Source organism: Nicotiana tabacum, chromosome 5 (genome assembly GCF_000715075.1).
Source record: "Nicotiana tabacum cultivar K326 chromosome 5, ASM71507v2, whole genome shotgun sequence".
NCBI lineage: Eukaryota > Viridiplantae > Streptophyta > Magnoliopsida > Solanales > Solanaceae > Nicotiana > Nicotiana tabacum.
In genome coordinates, this window is record NC_134084.1 from 157,650,370 (window position 1) to 157,671,501 (window position 21,132).

A 21,132-nucleotide genomic window follows, 5' to 3' on the forward strand; every position below is an offset into this window, starting at 1 on the left:
GTAGACAGCCTACCCTAATGCAAGTATTAGCGACTTATTCCACGGCTCGAACCCGTGACCTATAGGTCACACTCTCAAATATATATTGTGATGCTGAAGCCAAGAACTCCCTTGGAACTCATGACAAAAGAAAGTACTCTGTGAAACATTACTCTATTAACAATAATGAATGATAGAATCATGACACAAATACTTGATGTAAATAGATATGCTGATTGAGCTTTTTAATCCATCAAAAATGAAAGAAATGATGCAAGAGAGACCAATAGGGAAAAAAGAGGAGAAAATTAATAGAGTGAACTAAAGTAAATTATGTGAAACATTACATGATTCTAATAGAAGTAGAATTCAATCCTCAACTTTTCTTTCAAGCAAAATGCTGTCCATAAAAAGTTGAACTTTACTACATACATATACACAAATATATCATTAACTTTTGATTTGTCTGTCAAACAAGTGCGTATTTTATCTGCCATTTAAAGCAGCAAATTGAGCAAACATTGCTGTCCCTGAATTATCATCAACAGCTTGAACTTCAGCAGGATTTCTACTTTGTTGATTATCAGTAGCGGAAACAACAACAGCTGGAGCAGGAGCAGCGGCGACAATAGGAGGAGAAACTGGTGTAGCAATAACAGCTTTGTTTTCGTCCTCCGCCTTTCCTTGTAATGAGGCTTCTTGTAGTTGCAATGCATACTCCAAATTCCACAAAACATCACCCATTGTAGGTCTCTCATCGCCATAATCCGCTAAGCATTTCTCTGCTGCTTCGGCAAATTTTTTCAAGGACTCCGGATTAACTTGTCCTACAAGTGTTGGATCAAGTACCTTGTCCAATAATCCTTTTCTCTTCCATTGCATTGCCCATTCTGCCAAATTCACTTGCTCTCGTGGAAGCGCTGGATTAATAGCAGGACGAGCACATAACGCTTCAAGAAGTACTACCCCGAATGAGAAAACATCAGATTTGTCTGTCAACTGTTGTGTCCTGAAGTACTCAGGATCTAAGTATCCGAAACTTCCCTTAACAGCAGTACTCACGTGAGTCTGATCCGTTGTTGGTCCATCTTTCGATAGCCCAAAATCAGCCATCTTGGCAACAAAATTCTCATCGAGCAAAATGTTAGTCGTTTTGACATCTCTATGTATAATCCCAGTAGCTGCACCCGTGTGCAGGTAATGAAGTCCGCGAGCAGCACCAATACATACATCTAGCCTCTGCTTCCAAGTTAAAGGTGGCATATCTTTTCCATATAAATGATCTCTAAAAGGACCATTTTCCATAAACTCATAAACCAATATCATCTCTGAACTTTCATCACAATACCCAATCAACGACACCAAATGTCGATGCCTTAACTTAGACAACATCTGAATTTCAGTCTGGAATTCATTAATACCTTGCTCAGATTGCGGATTGCCTCGTTTCACTGCAACTTTGGTACCATCGTCAAGTTCTCCATAATATACATTTCCAAATCCGCCAACACCAATAATTTCAGTTGGATCCCAATTCCTCGTAGCATCTGACAATTCAGCAAAACTAAAGTATCTTCCTAATCCTCCCATTGTAGATGAGAACAATTGACTCTTTCGCGACGCTGATGACATAAAAGTTGTATCTCCAGCATGAAGTGGAAGCAACCAAGATGAAAAACTATTCCTCTTTTGCCAATCTTGTGGTCTCTTTTGCCATTTAACAGCCATTGCACCTAAACCAACAAAAGCTCCAAACATCATTGCAAATCCAACATAAGCCACAGTTTTACTTGGTCCACTTTGTTTTTTCCCATCAACACCATATTCTCCATCTAAACTACCCACAGAATTATTCATTCGAAATACCTCAACACCGTTCAGAATTGCATTCCTAAAACCTTGAGCATCATTGACAGGAGATACACGTACAACGAGCGGGTTTGATACCATAGATGAATCCACAACAAAATCCTTATAAAAAGCTGTAGCCAAATGATTTGTCAACGAGGACAAATCTAGCCCAGAAATCGCCATTTTATCATTAATGTACACATTAAAGTAAAGCTCATTGAGTGCTTTGCTAATAATATCACAGAAATGAAGACGAATCAAGTGAGAATATGCAGTGTCAATATCCATAGTCCAAGATATATTAAAATTCTGAAGTGTAGTTTCTGAATCAGCCATTTTTACAGCAGAGCTATACACTGTTGGTGGAGCAATTAATGGCGAACCGCCTGATTTAGGATAGTTAATAACAGAAGGTTGTGTAGATACCTCTTCACCAGTTGCATTGTTTCGAAATTGTGAATCAGGCAACCAATTTCGACCAACTGTATCGTTCGTCGAATCCAACATTGGACCACCAACATTAAGCCTATAAATTGTCACAAAATTACTTTTTGATAAATCAAATTTTTGTGACACAGGGAAAAGTACAGGAACAGAAGTATCAAGCAATTTATCAGGGACAGTAACGAATTCAATGGCGTTAATAAACGCCACAGAACCTTTAGCTGGTTGAAATTTAATAGCATAACGTTCATTTGTAACATCAACAATAAATTCCTTGAGAATGACTTCATCTTTCGCGAATTGGACATCGCGTAGGAGGACTAATGTATCGGTTTGAACAGAGAATTTAACTGTTTTGAGATCGTATTCGTTGTATTTAAAAGGTAAGAAATGTAGTCTGATCCAATGTAATCCAGAACTAGTTGCATGAAATGTGTACGTAGCTTCGGTTGTAAATATTTTTGCATTAAGGTAAATATTTGAAGGAACAGTAATATTTTCTGAAGCAAAAGCTGATATGTCTTTACCACTATAAGAAAGATATTTGGCTGTATTTTGGTCAGGTTGAAAATTTTTATTTCCTGGAAGGATAGTAGGAGAAGTGGCCCCACAATCAATAAGGTAATTATCTTTAGGGGTAAAAGAGGGAAAAGATTTTGCAGGTGCAGTATCTGCAGAATCTGATTGAGCAAATACATAAAGATTGAGAGATGGGGTTGTGGTTAAAATGAAGAAAAATAACAAGAAAGTGGCCATGGCTAAAAATGAAAATGGTTAGAAAATAGGGGTAGGGGGTGGGGTTAATCTAGGTTTTTTTCCATCTCCAGCCCCTCTAAAAATGGAAAGGGGAATGAATTTGAGAGTTTTTAATTCAGTCTGGTTTTGGCCAATATTATCGCCATGTTTGTGGGATTTTTGTTAAGTTTTGTTTTAATTTTGTTACTTTTGTGGCCTTATTTTGTTAGCTTCTACATATATAGTGGTTGAAATGGTCACCTAGCGTTATTTTCTCTCTGCTCTTCGTTTTTACTTGCCTTTTTTAGAAGTTACAAACTTATTTTTAGACATCTTTATTATTGGCTTAACTTATTCTTCCCTCGAAAGTTTTACTCACATTTTACCTCAAACCATATTAGTTACTATAAATAAGCGATAATATGTATTAATTAACCATGTTAAGTGATAAATATGGATATGAAAAATGTACTCCCTCCGTTCACTTTTACTTGGCACGTTTTGACTTTTCACGCCCCTTAAAAAATAATAAATGAAGTGCATAATTTACCATGATATCCATATTAATTGATCCATATTTTATTGAATTTGAGAAAACGATTTGAAATGAGTAATAAATACTGTGGGTGTAACAGGGAAAAAAAAAATTCTTCTTGATATGCGTAAAGTGATAAGTAAAAATGAAAATCTATTTTTAATATACATGTCAAGTAAAAGTGAACGGAGGAAGTATCATATATTCATTGAATTGATGTAAATATCTCGTGTTGATAATCTATTGGCTCAAGTTCATCTTGGTCCTCTCTTTTTTTTTCCCTATTTTTCCCTTTGATTACTTGTACTTTTCTAAAAAAAGTTGTTTTATATGACAAATCGAAAAAAGGATACATGATCATTACGCTGATCTTTTACAACATTTACATAGTATTTACTTTTCAAAAGCAAAATACAAGTATATAAACACTCTTATAATTGCTTTTTAAATTTCGTGTAGAAATGAAACTCATTGTGAGGAACATGTAAAATAAATAACTTCAGATTAACGAAAAAGTACTGCAACTACACAAATAAGTGTGTGAAAATATTTTACAAGTAATGGATATTATTCTTTCTCCCTTTTATTTGTGACTATATTCATGTCCAATTACTTGAATAAATGCTTGAAGATAAAAATATGTGATGGAGGGTTAAAGATAAAAAAAAATGTTAGCAAATATATTTTCTTTCTTTTAAAGTATGAGAGCATTCTTCTTCAGCAAATATATTTTCTTTCTTTTAAAGTAGGAGAGCATTCTTCTTCACGCTTGGAGAACTCAAGAGTTTATTATTTGTAAAACTATTTTGAGTATTTAATAGATGAATGAATTAATCTAAGTAATTGCTCACTTGATCACTTAAAATAAGCTGGCATAACATGGTATTAAAGTGTATAATTTATATATACACGCTAGAAAAAATAAACAGTATATTCAGCTGGTTATTTGTATAAAGATCCCTATTTAATCAGATTTCTATAATAGAGAGAAATTCAAAATTAGCCAGATTTACAAGTGGTCATTCAAAACTAGCCACAGTTTCAAAAGTAATCGAAATTTAGCCACTTTTCATGTAAAGATAAATCTGAACGAAAACACTGTTCACAATCCGAAAAATACTCCAGCCTAATATACTGGAGTTCCAGCATAAGTATACTGGAACTCCATCATATTATAATGGAGTTCCAGTATAATATACCAGTCCAGTATAATATGTTGGAAGTTCATACACAGGTGCTCCAATCTCCAGTATATTATGCTGGCACTTTCCGCGTGTTGGAGTTCCATCATAATATGCTAGAATTTCATACAGGTGCACCGATTTCTAGTATATTATGTTGGACCGGTCCCTGTTGCAACAAAATAGTGGCTATTTTTCAATGACTTTGTAACCGCTGACTATTTTTGAATGACCAGTCCGAAAATTGACTAGCCCGTATTATTTTAACTCTATAATACTCTCGTGACTTGGCAGTAAATCTGCAAATGTTTGATAGGTGATTTGCACGAATAGCTATTTGTGGCCTTGTATTTAGAAGTTAGCCCCTTTTCTCAAAATTAGATCGTGGTCTGAAATTCAATTCAAGATTTTTACATTCTTATACACTATATGAAATTATATTACCCTTCCTACTTAAGTTTTACTATAATTATATTTTATATACTCAGTTACCATTTACGTATATTTTAAGGGAATTAATGATAATAATTAGTGTCCTAAAATTACTCTAACATATCTTCCACTTCCCCACGTTTCTCTTTCCACATCCCATCCCTCTCTCCCACGTATCTTGCACCCATACACGATTCCACCATTGACAACCATTAAAAAGCTTTGAAGCTTTGAATTTGAATTTGGATTTTCAAAAAATATTATTTGTTTGAATTGGATGTTGTTGCAAAGAATTGAGAATTCTCTTTGTGTATGTATCTATCTCTCAATTCCTAATTTAAGTAATGTAAAGCAAAAGGAAAAGAGAGCAGCAATTCCATCATTGACATCCATTAAAAAGCTTTGAAGCTTTGAATTCGAATTTAGGTTTTCAAAAATTATTATTTGTTTGGATTGGGTGTTGTTGCAAATAATTGGAATATGATTCGGAGTTTATACCTCAATTTTGAGGGGTTTTGGCGAAGATTAGACTTGGTTTTGGCTGAATTTCAGATTGAAACTCGAAGAAGAAGAAGAAGAAGAAGACGAAGACGAAGACGAAGACGAAGACGACATGATATACATTATATTTACGAAATTGTAGTAAAATTATATTTTGTTGTTTATATATTTTTCTTTTATTTATTTAACTATTGTATGAAATTGAACAACATTGTATTAAAATTATACTTAAGTTGTATGATATTGTAGTTGTATATAACTGAGTAGATATAATGTATAAAAATTGTAGATAAGTTGTATAATATATAATTAGTTGTATGAAATTTATTTTTACTGTGTATAAATCAGATACAAAATATACAAAAGACCTATTATATAAATTTTGTATAAAATTTGTATTTAAGTTGTATGTTATTGTAGTTGTATTTAACTGGGTAGAAATAAAGTGTAAAAGTTGTAGATAAATTGTATAATATATAATTAGTTGTATGAAATTTATTTTTACTATGTATAAATCAGATACAGAATATACAAAAGACATATTTGTATAAATTTTGTATTAAATTTGTATTTAAGTGGTATGACATTGTAGTTATATATAATTTGGTAGAAATAATGTATGAATGTTGCAGATAAGTTGTAAACGCAACCAGTATAACATTTGCATAGAGAGTACATTGTGTACAACAGTGAATGTGTTATCATTAAACAATGGGATTTGGCAGCCCAAACTCTTCTTCAGACATGCTTAAAAGTTGCCTAATGATCTCATTGATTACTCAGTGATATATTATATTTTGCTGGTAAAAGAAAAACTCACATCAAGTTGTCTGCCTCGTTAGATAAATAGGAATTACTTAATAATTAGTTGCAAGATGTGGAATTGCTTTCTGTAGCCTCCTTGCAGTTAATCAATTTATAGTATTTTTTGGTCGAGTAGTAGGAAGATATTCAGTGCAAATTATTCCATCATTATAGGCTAACGCCAAGAGTAATATTTAAATACAGAAGTAAGTCCTAAAGAATTTCACTCGTGTTGGTTCAATTGAACTTTATCACAATCAGTAATAGATTAGCTATCACCATCTATCTCTTTTCTCCTGTTTATGTGAGGAATATATGTTTCCAACAAAAAGATATGTCACCGGCTCATACTAGACACAATTACTCGGAGTTCCTTCATGATTTTGTTTATCATTCAGGCACAGATGTTCTCGAGTCCATTTAGCAGGTAGCACTTGGGCAGTCAGTCTCCGATGAGATTAGACATGGTCTCCATAAGATTTTAATATTCTAGAGAGAAGAGGGGAGAGAGGAGAGAAAAAAGAAAAATTGTGTAACTAAATCCCTTGATTGAAGATCCTAATAATGGATTTGGAGCCCTTTAAAATGGAGTGCATATAATTTGTAAACAAAACTTATTTATGCTAGGTAATTAGCTAAACATGGACATTAAGGATAATAAAGTTTCAAATAGTGTATAGGAATAAAAAAATCCCAATTCAAAAATGATTGCTTAGTTTGAAAGTTTAAAATTCAAAACTAAAATTCAGACCACGAATCTAACTTTAAAAAAGTGGTCAATTTCTAATTACAATGTCACAAAAAATGACCACCTAGTGTAAATAATGCAATCTGGGATTTCATCATGGAGTCCTTACACAAATAGCCGGTTATAACGTTGTTTATTTTTTCTAGCTATATACATAGATTATACATTGATTATACACATATAATATATAAATTATACATATATTATACCTCCACTGACTATATTTAGTTTAAGGGATTGGGTGGACGGCTAGTTGGGCTTTTCTACTTTAGTATTTGGGCCTAGATCCAAAAACAAGCAATTGGGCTTGAATAAAGTCAAGTAGCCGAAGCCCACCTATTTGCTACCTCTACTTCTTCCCTCTGCTGAAAGAGGTGTGTAAAAAGATCGCACAAATTACGTCTTGTTTTCCAAGTCACTCGGATATACGCAGGCGAGTTATTGAGCAAATTCCGATGACGAGCGAGGGAGATGAGGCCGCCGCCCGCCGCCGTACGGCATATGCGGATTACCGGAAAAAGCTCCTTCAGCACAAGGAACTAAATGCTCGGGTTGGAACAGGTAAGATTCTCTAAAATCTCAAAACCCTATCTTTGATAAATTGAAGTCGATCGAGGATTTAAAGGCAGTGGATGCGTGTACATATGTGTTTATTTACGTAGCTATTTTCCTATATACACGTGTATAGAAAAGTTTGGGATTGAGGCGTAATTAGCTGATGTTTAAAGTTTCTATTTGTACGTGTGCATAAGCTGCTGTTATATTGCATCTGCCTCTGAACGATAATAGAATTTCTAAAAAATAATATCATTGTCCCATCAGAAAGAGTATTAAAATGCATATTTTTAGTTGATAATCATTTGCTTAGATGCACAAAATTTGTGGTCTCCGTTTTTAGGTTTCTGGAGGGTAAGGATAGATACTGTATGGTCTGTGGAGAGAGAGGAATTGCAGAATTCAAAAATCTAAAGTTTGTGAATGGATATAGAGGATTCATATAGCCGACATAAAATGTGATGATAGTTATGTAATGCAGCCATATTTTACTTGTATGTGGTTCCTGCTAAAGTCCTGATGTCGAGAATTACTGATGCTAGAAAAGCTTAGCTTATGTTGGAACCACCCCAACACTTGTTTCAGTGGTTGATCTGAGATTTTTGTTGCATTGCTAGGAATATTTCCTTGTGCTTATACTGTGATATTGCTTTGCGTAGGAATAAAACAACACTTAAAGATCAGTGGTAGAGCCATACTTTTCACTAAGGAGGTCAAAATATAAAGAAGTAAACACACAAAAAAGTCGAGGAGATTTAACATATAGTACATATACATAAAAAAGAATATTTTACCTAGCTACACAGTGTAATTTCTCGATGAAGGTCAATTTGTCACCCCTTAGCTAAAGGTCGCTCCACCAATGCGTAAGATAAGAAGGAAACAAATAGAAGATTATAGAATTGATTTAGAGCAATGCATAATGAGTGCCACTATAGTGTGAAGGTCTCTAGAGTTTCTATTTGTTTTTGACATTAGATGTTTGTCATCCAATGACCATGCTTTTCACTTTCTCCTGGTTAGCAAACTGATAATATCTTGCTACCTAGGTGTATAACAAAATTTAGAGCCTCTAATACCATGTGAAAAGAGAAAAAGCAGAAAGAATAATTCTTATTGAATTAGTTGTGATAATAGATAAGAGAGATTCTTTATATTGGAATCTTGATCTACTTACAATATCCGAAGCTATTATTCTCTGTGTACCAAAAGGCAAGTACTCAATCCATTCCTATTTATGCGAACTTATTTGATTGGGCACGAAGTTTAAGCAAAAAAAAGACTTTTGAAACGTGTAGTTTAAAACATTTCATAACATTTGGCTGGCTATAATGCTTTTGAAACTTGTAGTCTTACACGTGCTATTACATTTGTGTGGCTATACCAATGGAAAGTTTAAGATAAATTATTTTCAAATTTAAATAGGGGTCATTCTTTCTTCTTCACATAAATTGAAATAGAGGGAGTAATTACTTTCTTACTTTGATGTGCGTGGGCTACATGTCGTGAATCTACACATATTTTAACACATAATATCATTGATTTACTTGACTCGGAAGTTTGAACAATGAACTGAAGAAAGTGAGCACTGAGCTCTATTCTTGATCATACACAAGTCAATTTGAATTGTCAGTTTATGTGGTCTGTCTGGTCAACAATCATCATATAGCTACTAGCTTATAACAATAAGTTTCCTGAGCTCATTAGTGATTTCAACTAGAAAGATATCTCAATTGTTTGACTTATCCTTGTAATAAATAAGCTAATAATGGAAAGCTTTGTTCTTGTCCTACATCTTGCAAATCAATCTGAAGTGTAATTCTGTAACCTGTCACAGTCAGCACATAGCTTATTTTTTGTTTCCTGAAGAATCTTACAGGTCGGAAGCATTGCAACATGTTTTCCTTCTAAAAAAACGTCTTGCCTTTGTATGATGTGTAACGTAACATCACAACCTCTCAGAACTTCTTATAAATTCTTAAGAAAGTAATTCCTTCCTACAAATCATAGCTTTATTTTATCTTTCTGAAAGAATCATAATAATCTGAAATATTGCAGCATAGTTCTCTCGCCATTGGACACCAAATTCTTGTTTTGTTCTATAAAGCAACATCTTAAGTCAAAACCTTAGTAGTATATGGAAACAGTTGAATAGCTTACCCAGTGTTTCTTTTAGAGAGGAGGTAGCGAAGACTTTTCTTTATAATTCTCCACTGTAAAATTTCTGATAGGCCAATTATTCTGGTTTTGTCTGTATTTAGTGTGCGACTTCCGTATAATCAATGAGAGCTTTCATGCGCTTTAACCAGATATCATCAAATAACATCAGGAATTGAGATGAAAACTCAAAGCAGCGACTCTGCTTTGTTATGTTTAATGATACTGTATCATCATGTTCTCTTATTTTATCTATCTATTTGTTTATTTATTTATTTTTCTGTAAGATGCCAAGCAATTTATCATCCAAGTGCAAACAATCTTTATTCTATGTCTATTGTTTTTCGTGTTCCATGGTTGTATAACTGATGCTGGTTGTAAAATTGTACACAGTGAGAGAGAATTTGCGAGCTGCCAAAAAGGAATATGGTAAAACAGAAGATGATCTGAAGTCGCTTCAGAGTGTTGGGCAGATCATCGGAGAAGTGCTCCGACCTCTAGATAATGAACGCTGTAATACATTTTCTTCTTGTATTTCCTGTCTTCAATTTGAGATCTATTGATTTTAAGGAGTTTACTGTGCCCCCATCACCAAAATAAATGATGCTGAAGTGGGGCCCCGAATGCGAACTTTCATTTGTTCAACTAGAGAGTCTGCTTCTGAATGTAACATTGTGGTTTTGTGCATCAAAGATATCAGTGAGCCAGTGACAAGTGGTGCTATTCATTGGTTGAATCATGCTTACATTTTCTGTGTGTACTGCTTATTCGTTTTTGTTTCTATTCTCTTAGCTTTTGACCATGCATTAGCATATTCACTATTTGTTCATCTTCTTATTGCATTCTGTTCGGACTTCGGAATCAAACTATTGACCCGGCTTACTTCCTTTATTCTAACAAGTGGAAGAAATTTGTGAGACTAATTACAAGCATGTAATATCTTTCAGTGATTGTGAAAGCCAGTAGCGGTCCAAGGTATGTGGTTGGCTGTCGCAGTAAAGTGGACAAGGAAAAACTGACCTCAGGCACTAGAGTAGTTCTCGATATGACGACTCTTACAATCATGAGGGCACTCCCACGTGAAGTTAGTATATCTGTGCTAGTATTGGGAAATTTATAGAGATTATTACATTTTCCCCTCCCCAAATTCCTTATCTTGAGATTGGCTGACAGGTTGATCCTGTTGTATATAATATGCTTCATGAAGATCCTGGCAATATAAGCTACTCTGCTGTTGGCGGACTGTCAGATCAGATCAGAGAGCTGAGAGAATCAATAGAACTACCTTTAATGAACCCTGAGCTTTTCCTCCGTGTTGGAATTAAGCCTCCAAAGGTACCTTGTTTCATATAATTCAACCATATTCATGTCTCTGGTGCCTCCAAAGGTATCTTGTTTCATATAATTCAACCATATTCATGTCTCTGGTGTATTCTTCATGGTGTTGGCATGGATGAAATTGCTTCTGCTTTTCAAATCTCTTCTGATGCTACCAAGTTTATTTGTCTCAGGGTGTTCTTCTCTATGGGCCTCCTGGGACTGGCAAGACCTTGTTAGCCAGGGCAATTGCTAGCAACATTGACGCCAATTTCTTAAAGGTGAGTACTAGAGGTTTTGGCTATTTCCTCCTTTCTTAAAGTACTTTGTAAGATGGGTATTTATTCATAGTTGGTGAAAATGCAGGTAGTGTCAAGTGCCATTATTGATAAGTACATAGGTGAGAGTGCGAGATTAATCCGGGAAATGTTTAACTATGCTCGTGATCACCAAGTAAGGACTTCAAAGATATCCTCTCTGGGTATACTAAATCCAGTGAACCATTTTGGTACTGCTTTAAAATGTACTGACAAGTTTTGTCTTTGTTTGAAGCCTTGCATCATTTTCATGGATGAGATTGATGCAATTGGTGGACGTCGATTTAGTGAGGGAACAAGTGCAGACCGCGAAATTCAGAGAACGCTCATGGAGTTGCTTAATCAGTTGGATGGATTTGATCAGCTTGGAAAGGTCGTTGATCTTAGCTGTATATCCCTAAGTAGCTATATTGGGAATTTCTGTAGATTAAAGATCTGCAGTGTGCATAGTACATACTTTGTACTCCATACTTCCTGTTCCTGGTTCTCGGCTTCCAAAATAATAAAAGATATCCTGATAACTTGATTGCCTATCATATATAGACATACTAAACGGAGAATGTTGCTTAAATCAGGAAAGCGCATATGAGTTGTTTGCTTGAGTAGGCTTTTACTGTGGTGTTCCTCTGGTTTTCCACTTTATTTTTTTAAAATAAAGATTTCATTAAGGCTAGTAGGTGTGATTTTATTCTGCTTGCAGGTAAAAATGATTATGGCAACAAACAGGCCAGACGTTTTGGACCCAGCTCTTCTTCGTCCTGGTCGGTTAGATAGAAAGATAGAAATACCCTTGCCTAATGAACAATCAAGAATGGAGATCCTCAAGATTCATGCTGCTGGAATTGCCAAACATGGCGACATTGATTATGAAGCGGTTGTTAAGCTTGCTGAGGTGTGTACTAGTGATGCTATGAAAATTAGTTTGCTTGTGTTAGACGGAGTTATGACAATGTGTTTTTTCCTCAGGGTTTTAATGGGGCTGATCTTCGTAATGTGTGCACTGAAGCTGGTATGTGTGCCATACGTGCAGAGCGTGATTATGTCATCCATGAGGATTTCATGAAGGTATGTCTGATTCTTCTTTCCCGTGTTTTCAATTAGTAAGATGGTAATTGCCTAGTCTCAATGAGCTAAAAAATTTGTGAATCAATTGACCTCTTAGGGGTCGTTTGGTTGGAATAGGGCTTATGCCGGTATAAGTTATGTTGGGATTGTTGTTTATTCACTGTTTGGTATGTTGTATTAAGAATGACAATTGTATAATTTATAAGAAGAAGGTATAAGTTATACCGGTGGTAATTACCCCACCCTCTATAAGGTATAAGTTATCCCGGTGTTAAAATTAACACCGGGATAACTTATACCTAACCAAACAGAGTATTAAGGTGATATTAAATTTTTATACCACCGCTATACCTTCTTATACCTCATACCAAACGACCCTTTAGAGTTCGTCACTATAAGAAATGTACTGGTGGTGGTTGTCCTAAGGAAAATGTGCCTAATTGAACTTCTATACATGGATCAGAGATGTTAAGAAAAACTGCCTTAGAGAGGGTGCTCTAAATTTATCGCATGAAGGGATGCACTAAGAAAAATCTTCATGCGTCAATGTTCACTTTTTTGTACCTTGTTTAGGAGTATTCTGTTTTTCTTTTATTGAATTCATAGTTATTTCTGTTTTTTCAATTTTCTTTCCCTTTCCTCTTTCATTGCCTGAGATGAAGTTTCAATATTTCACTACAGGCTGTAAGGAAACTGAATGAAGCAAAGAAACTTGAATCAAGTGCGCACTACAGTGCTGATTTTGGCAAGGATTAAGGGGATTTCTGTGTCTCTGTGATATAACCCCAAGGAGCTATTAGACTGGCCGCAATCTTTGGCTGTGTTCTCGTCCTACAATTGTAGTTGAGTTTACTTGTATTGCCCATCTTCAAGAATTATGTAAAGCATTTTTCAAGAGAGCATCCCACACCCAGTCTATTTCTTTATTGAGCGCAGAACCTTTATTCAGATTTTTTTGTCCTTTGTGGTATTTAGTGGACGTTAAGATGAAGATTGGTCGGAATATATGCTTATACCTTGCTAGCTTGTGTTACTGAATTCTGATTCATATTAACTACCACATGCAACTTAACAAATGACTTTGAGGTGCAGTCAAAATTGGAGTTCTTGGTTGCTGAAGGTGATTTTGAGAATCACGAATTGAATTAAATAGTTTGTTGCCTTATTACTAGTTTGCAATACAATCGAGGTAAATGTGTAACAGCAGTCTAGGTTCATTTGACTGCTCTTGTTGTTTCATTTGTTAGAAGTTGATGTGAACGAAAGAAGCAAAAAGACAATTATTTGGTATAGAGGATAGAAGAAAGCCGCCTCTCTGTGTTTTTCACAATTTCCCAACTACATTTTCTCCATCAAATTTTTTGCCCCTTTAAGAGCGCTATCTGGATGTAATTGGATGAATTACACAGTTTGACCTGTTTCGTCTGGCTAAGTAATTACTTGATTTGATTGTATTGGATGTAATTAAGAGGGAGCAATACCAATGCTTTTAAGGTGTCATGACATTCAACGTAACAGCCCAACTTACTAGTGATATTGTCCGCTCTCGGCTTAGACCCTTACGGGTTTAAAACGCGTCACTAGGTCTAAGACTTGTTAACTTATATACTCAATATCCCTCGTGTATAAAGTCTAGTGTATTACATTCAAGGTTGTAGATAAAGTATTAAGCGCTCTGACTGAATGATAAATATGAAAAGAACCCAAAGAAACCTCTATAGGGACTGATTACTCATTCCTACTGTTAGGCAGGCGTCGAACACCAGACACCTGGTTGCCGTACAGGGAATAGAGATGGGCACTTTAAAGCAGATACAAATATTCAGGACAATGGCCTTGACATGGAAGAAATTCAAAAGAACGTACACTGTGAAAGAACTATTTTTCAAATTTGTATTTTCTCCTTTCCTATATGACAAATCAATCATCCAGCCTATATTGTTCCCATTTTTACAGTGTATACTTCAGAAGGTTACTTAAACCTGCCTGTGAATGCAGTTCCACCATCAAGATCATGACTGCTATCACGACTCTCTACTATCCAAAAAGGTAGCTGAGAGAACTTACCCATGGTATCTGCAAATATTAAAGCAATGTAAAACATTTAACAGACAGACGGAGAGCGAGGATGTAAACGGGATGGGAACTTCACAGGTCACAATATGACTGGGTAAAATTTATAAAAGAAGCTTACCTTTTATGTTCACAAAGAAGCCTACCCCTTGTTAGATCTTGTCCAGAGAAACCCCATTTTCCGAGTTGAAAGACTCTCAGAGTAGGATCTTGATCCCTTTGAACCAAAGGAGAAATAACGCCGTAGGAAAGGCTTCCTTGAAGAGCTCTTCATACTGGAACTGGAGCTCATCCTGGGACACCTTCCGTCATGTGGACTACTTTTCTGATGCTCAAACCGAGCAAGATTGCCACTAATATCACTGTCGACAATCCGATTCCGGAATCTCTTTCTAGCTCTCAAATCCATCTTAGCTTTTGCTTTTTCGTACATCTTCAAGGTCTGCTTCTCCCCAAAAGTACAGACAGGGCAAGCTGGGTCATACCTGTTGATTTCAGACGTCATATTCTCCAAGCACTCAGCATGGAAAACATGGCCGCAAACTAGAACAGCAACAACAAGTTCATTCAACAGCTTCGCACATACGGCACATGTCTGGAGATTGGAAGAAGGTGAACCAAAACTTTGACTAGTAACCCTTTCACGATGGAAACCAAAGGATTCACTATCAAATGACCACCTGTCTCTACGAGGATTTGACAGGTCAGCAAAGGCAGGAACTGACCAACCATCTGATGACCCACCATGAGAGCCCCTAGTTGAGTCATTACCCCAACCAGGGAGCACAAAGGAAGATGATTCTTCAGAAATTGAAAATGTAGGTGACTTCAGCCCCGGTACACGGCGATCAGGTACTTGTCGTCCCAGAAGGTTTGCTGAAGAATGGTGAGGCAAACTAGGAGTAAAGCTAGCAGGAAGCAGCTGACTACGCGATGATAAAGGAGATGTAGGTAAAGATGAAACAGAGGGAGCAGATGGAGATAGCTTTCCAGGAGAGGGGAATGAAAGTGCTGATGAACCGTCTGATTCTTTAACCTAATTAGCAAAAATAAAAGAAAGCAAGCATGTCAAGAACTTATAAATATGCCATGAAATTGTCTTCAGAAAGAAGTTAAACCGCTCTATTGTTACCTCAGTGGAAGTCCTCTCAACTAAGGGATCTGCAAAGGCAAGAATAATACTGTCATCTTACGATCAAACATATGATTCCACCCACAAAACTCTAGTTATATTTTCATATCATATAGAACCTAAGGGCAAGAAAATGAAAAAGTTCATGTTTTGTTGCTCTTGCATCTAAAAGATAGTCACAAGAAGAATAATGGTGATGGTTGCCAAAGCAACTTACACATCAAAATCATACAAAAATATTTTTCCTCATAACAATGGTATCATCAAGGCGCAAAACAGAAACAGAAAATAGAATATATAAAAGAACCACAATCTTTGGTAAATATGCAATAGGCCTCTAAATTAATACTTATTATGAGTCACTTAAAGATTCTACAACATGTTCTTGCCGCCAAAATATCATCACATCAAGGGGTCGGGAGAATTTTAAAAATAAGAGTGTCAATCACAAAAATAATAGAACAATGCCTTTGGAAGAATGAAACCACTTCAAGAAAAAGCATTAAAAACCAAGTCATCATGTCCATCCCGAGTACTGCCATCTATAAAAACAAAAACACTAGAGAATACGTTCCTAAAACGTTAAAGCTGAAGGGCAGCAAGTTCTTTTTCTCAGTATGATTCTTAGCATCTTTGAGGCGGTTTCTGGACTTCATAATTAATGTCTCGAAGAGCTTCTTGTTCTCTCAAGACATTGTTCCAACATGCGACAACTTATTGCAACACTGCCAACCTTCCCACTAAGTATCTGGATTACCCCTGGGAGAAAAATTCAGATCTATTTCTATTTGGGACGGCATTCAAGAAGCCAGAAAAAGGACTTCCAAATTGGAAACATCAATATTTTTCCTTGGCCAGCAGACTTAATTGTATCAATAGTGTACTCGATGCCCTATCTATGTACAGTATGTCCTGTTTCCTGCCCCCACTTTGGTCACTGACAAATTGAACAAGCTGAGAAGACAAATTGTCTTTGGCAAGGTAACAAACAAGAGAAGGGTAAAATGGAGCAAAGTCATCACAGATAAGAGATGGGGTGGTCCGGGAGTAATCGATTGAAAAAACACAAAGAAATTCTTCGTATGAAATGGTTGTGTTAGCAAAGATGACAGTGCTCTATGGAGGAAAGTTGTGACATAAATATTCTTTACTAGATCCCTGGATCACAAAACTTCAAAACTCTCCGCATAACACATGTTACTGGAAATTTATTAGATCCTTCTCGGGAACATTCTTCTCTAACAAGATCACTTTTGGGGATGACAAAAAGATTAGAGTTTGCAAAGGCAACTGGCTGGGAATTTCCCCTCTCAAGATTAATTTCCAGATCTGTACACTATTTCCTCTCAGTAATATGCTGCAGTTGATGATGTTAAACATGATCTAGGCTGGAACCCATATTAGAAGACATTTTTATGATTGAGAGATAGAGAATACATGTCTTTTGTCGTGACTTTTGAACAACACGTCTACAGCTGTGAACAAGTCTGACTCTGTAGAGTGGTTAAGACATTCCAAAGGCTTGTTTTCAGTCAAATCTGACTATAAGTGGGTAACAACTCCTAACACAAGTTTTATAGGAACAGGGCTCCATCCAAGGTGAATTGTTTTACTTGGGTTGTAGCCAATGATGCTTGCCTCACACAACGAAACACCAAAGAGGAAATTTCCACTATGTGAGGAATAATCGGAGGCTTCCAATCTTCTATTTCACACTGTAAAGTTACCACTCAAATCATGAGTTTTTTAGTAAACATCGTGGGAATTAGTTGGTCAATATGTAACTCGACAGTACAGTTTCTAAAATGTTGGAGAAGAAAAGGTCTCAACATTGACCCCTATACATAAAAAAAAGTTCCAAATCAAAGAAACATAGTCCAAATCAGCTTCGAGGTATGCAGCAAAACTTTACTGATCTCGCTTCTTGATTTAAAGAGGAAAGGTTGGCATTTCCTGAAGGTTAAGGAAAATAACTCTACGTTATTTTGAACAGGAAAATACCTCTAGTTAGCAAGAAAACGAAAAAAAACTCACAATGTTTTGCTTCAGTTCTGACACAAATACAGGTGCAAGTCATATATATGAAGAATACGAGAAAACTTGGAGATTGAGAATTCATTTGAGAACAAATATTTGAAAAACAACTTTTAGGAGTAGTAGAAGACGTCCCTAGAAAACCTATTATTTCTGTTTCCTAGAACACAAAGTATGGACCAACAGCCATTACCCTCTATTTAAGCAAGTGAAAACTTATTTTTTCTTTATCCTTAGATTAAGCAAGTGACAAGCAACACTTCATTTTAATGACAAATGTGCAACCAAATCTTTCAAATGCTCCCATGATATAAAAAATTGGTTATAGCAACACAAGAAGCATAAGAAACTAATTTTTCAGCTTAAACATCTTGCACCTCCCCAGTTGGACTATATGCAAATAATTGAGTCTACCCTCTCCTCTTTATATCATCATCAAGGGATAATATCCTCTTATCAAGACAGTAGCGATTAATCACCATTGACAGCAGCTCAATCTTCTCTATGACAAAAATGCTACAGTTTAAACATCTCAGATGCTAATAAGCCACTTGTATAGCATCTGACACCCAACAAGCTCATGATAAACAAGAAACTCATTGTACAATCTCAATAATTCACATCCGAGAAGCACACATATGCAACATCTTTTATTTCAGTTATCTATACCTCCTATTTTTACTTTAAAATCAACTCTAAACCTAGACTTCCCCTTCATCCAACCTTTCTCTACATTTCAACGTAAATGAACATTTATCACGTGAGAAAAGGACTCATGACGTTCCATAAACTTGTGACTCCACAATCCCCGCACAAAATCACAAAGCGTCCATAAGGTATCTCATAATACAAAGTGGTACATCCATATCTCGCACTCAGGAGAAAGAAAAACATGTAATTCACAAAGTTAATAAAAAAAAAAAAGGAAAAAAAAAAAGAGGCAATTCAGGCTCTTCATTTGCTATCAGAACCTCACATCCTTTTTCTCTTCAATTTGCATAATCACCTAGTTATCAGGTATTATCGTTTCCCTTCATACAAAAGCAAAAGCGAGAGGAGTGCAAGTATTTACCCAATAAAGGAAGTGACAAGTTTCGATTAGTTCCATCAGAAACTGGTGACTTTTGCCATGCAAGTGATCTGAAACTATCCAATGGACTACCCTCTTCAGATGCATGTACTGTTCCTACAGTTGTCCCAGATTTAAATTCTAATCTGTCATTGCCACCAATTCCATCAGAAGACCAATTCACTGATGTCTCCTCCCCAGCCACTCGTCTCCGATTATCCCACCGAAAGCTCCAAGTAGGCGAGTGGCAGACATTCCTCTGCAAATTTTCACTGCATGATTCATTTATAACAGCTCTATCTCTGGAAGCAACACAACAAGCGGAACCCATGCTTGCTTACACACAACACAGAAAGGCAGCTATCAGTCAGACCAATGACAATGCCAACATGTTCACTCCATGATCCAAATTTGAAAGTTCAATTTTCTGAAACAAAAAAGGGAATGAGGTCAAAACAATCAAAATCAAAGCAGATATGCATTTTGACTACCACAGCAAAATCTTTTTCGTACACAAGAATCCAAGCAAAAGTTATCCTTCACATAGTAGGATATTGAATGCATAAAGCATGCAAATGGTTTGAGACATAATGCTTTATATAAATGACCAGCTTGCTCGCACTTTATAACCCATTCAGGTTTTGCACCCAGAACGTAAGACAGCAATCTAGCCGTCACCAAATCATCCATAAAACTCCCCCGCCCAATAGAATAAGATTTATGCAGAAAGATGCTAATGCTGAGAATCCGGGGAGAGTTCTCTTAAAAGAGAGGAAAAAAAAAAGATTCATTCATACACCTACGTAACATTCCTAGAAAATAAAGTTCCATTTTTGAAAGCTCAATTTCAGCTCAAAATCAAACTGCGATTTCCAATTACATAAAATTCTATAGGTCTAAAATACTTCAACGACCAGGCATTTAAAGAGAATAATCCAATCATACTGAAACAAAGTTCTAGTGAAGAATTACAGTACAGTCAACACAAACATTACTACTACTACAACAACTATGCCTCAGTCCCACACAAGTTGCCAAGCTGACTATATGAATCCTCTCTGACCATATTTCTCCATTTAAGCACAACTCACGTCATCATCACACCAAACAAAACGGTCATTTTTCATGTTAATAATTACACAAAAGCACATATATTGAAAAACGCTTCATGTTGAAGAAGTACGGTATAGTCAACACAAACATTTCTGCTCAATAAATCAGCAAAGCTGATAAACATGTCATGATTCGTCCTAATAATTACACATTAAAGCACCGCGTGCAATAAACCCAACGCACAACATCCATTAAATCAAATTCCCGAACTAAGCCAAAGATTCATTTCCCCAGGTTAATTTTTTTTTTAAAAATGAAATAATACCTTTTAACTAACTAATTCAATTTCATCTTACACCACGGAGATCATAGAGATCCGAAAGTTAAGCCAAAAAAGCATTAATTTACTGCAGTCAAATTAAAAAATATATTTAAAAAATCACAAAAAGCTACCAAGTATCTCCCCAGCAATCTTAGAATGAGCATATTTCTCTTTTACTTAATCAATAGCCAGTCACATATGTCTAGTCATAAACAAATACAAATACAAATTCTATTGCTCTAAATAAGTATATACAAAAAAAAATTGAAAATATATGAATATATTACAATATTATCCTCACAATTATCAAGTCTCCTACCGTGAAATTCGCCGTCCGGCGACCGTCAAGCACAGAAAGTGAGGGGAGTAGTGAAGAGGGTGGGAGGGGGTGGGTATATATAGAGAGAGAAGGTAAAGGCTCTGATTCTTCCTCTTCTGAGTTGCGGGAAGAGTGGGGAGGGGGGTTAAGGTCGTTTTAGACGGCGATTTGCAGATCCGTTCCACTGTTGGGGTTAGAAATTCTACGACGAAGAATCGTTTGTTTTTAACGGCGTTAAGTGAGACTTGCTTTGTTTGTTATGTTGGTTAAAATTACCTCCTTTTCATCAATGCATCCAGATGGAAAGAAAAAGGACTTTCTTTTCCTTTTTGTTGCGAAATCATCGATATTTTTAATTACTTCTTCGTTTTAAAAAAGAATATCACGGTTTTTTTTAATTAATTCGTACAAAAAAATACTTTCTATTAAAAGATATTATTTGACTTAAACTTATCATTTACCTTGATAACTTGTTTGGATGGTTATTAATGATAAATTTCTATAGTTAT

General features: G+C 35.7%; 3 protein-coding genes across 4 annotated transcripts; 1 reads left to right on the forward strand and 2 right to left on the reverse strand.

The window, feature by feature from the left end:
* Positions 1–291: 291 nt before the first annotated feature.
* Positions 292–3,196, reverse strand: LOC107783235 (putative receptor-like protein kinase At4g39110). The gene has a single exon (XM_016604202.2). The coding sequence runs from the start codon at positions 3,028–3,030 to the stop codon at positions 466–468; it is 2,565 nt and encodes an 854-aa protein (XP_016459688.2). The 5' UTR covers positions 3,031–3,196; the 3' UTR covers positions 292–465.
* A 4,374-nt stretch (positions 3,197–7,570) lies between these two features.
* Positions 7,571–13,659, forward strand: LOC107783234 (26S proteasome regulatory subunit S10B homolog B). Its single transcript, XM_016604201.2, has 10 exons — positions 7,571–7,771; positions 10,316–10,435; positions 10,870–11,006; positions 11,096–11,257; positions 11,434–11,520; positions 11,606–11,692; positions 11,792–11,929; positions 12,257–12,448; positions 12,523–12,621; positions 13,303–13,659. The coding sequence occupies exons 1-10, from the start codon at positions 7,666–7,668 to the stop codon at positions 13,375–13,377; spliced, it is 1,203 nt and encodes a 400-aa protein (XP_016459687.1). The 5' UTR covers positions 7,571–7,665; the 3' UTR covers positions 13,378–13,659.
* A 637-nt stretch (positions 13,660–14,296) lies between these two features.
* Positions 14,297–20,879, reverse strand: LOC107783233 (uncharacterized). 2 transcript variants are annotated; one of them, XM_016604200.2, is made up of 5 exons: positions 20,624–20,879; positions 18,933–19,356; positions 15,827–15,855; positions 14,816–15,730; positions 14,297–14,697 (listed from the first exon to the last, which is right to left on the reverse strand). In XM_016604200.2, exons 2-4 carry the CDS (start codon positions 19,258–19,260, stop codon positions 14,837–14,839), a joined length of 1,251 nt encoding a protein of 416 aa, XP_016459686.1. In that variant the 5' UTR covers positions 19,261–19,356; positions 20,624–20,879; the 3' UTR covers positions 14,297–14,697; positions 14,816–14,836. The 2 variants fall into 2 exon arrangements, with proteins under 2 accessions (XP_016459686.1, XP_075110332.1); XM_075254231.1 differs by having other exon boundaries at positions 20,606–20,746.
* Positions 20,880–21,132: the final 253 nt, after the last annotated feature.

Bases quoted from the DNA above. Each gene is read 5' to 3' on its own strand.
- LOC107783234 (XM_016604201.2), top strand. From the start codon at position 7,666: ATGACGAGCGAGGGAGATGAGGCCGCCGCCCGCCGCCGTACGGCATAT. The intron at 11,521-11,605 runs GTGAGTACTAGA...GTGAAAATGCAG, and splicing joins TTGACGCCAATTTCTTAAAG to GTAGTGTCAAGTGCCATTAT. The intron at 12,449-12,522 runs GTGTGTACTAGT...TTTTTTCCTCAG, and splicing joins CGGTTGTTAAGCTTGCTGAG to GGTTTTAATGGGGCTGATCT.
- LOC107783233 (XM_016604200.2), bottom strand. From the start codon at position 19,260: ATGGGTTCCGCTTGTTGTGTTGCTTCCAGAGATAGAGCTGTTATAAAT. The intron at 15,856-18,932 runs GTAAATACTTGC...TTGCCTTTGCAG, and splicing joins CTTGTCACTTCCTTTATTGG to ATCCCTTAGTTGAGAGGACT. The intron at 15,731-15,826 runs GTAACAATAGAG...TTTGCTAATTAG, and splicing joins TTGAGAGGACTTCCACTGAG to GTTAAAGAATCAGACGGTTC.
- LOC107783235 (XM_016604202.2), bottom strand. From the start codon at position 3,030: ATGGCCACTTTCTTGTTATTTTTCTTCATTTTAACCACAACCCCATCT.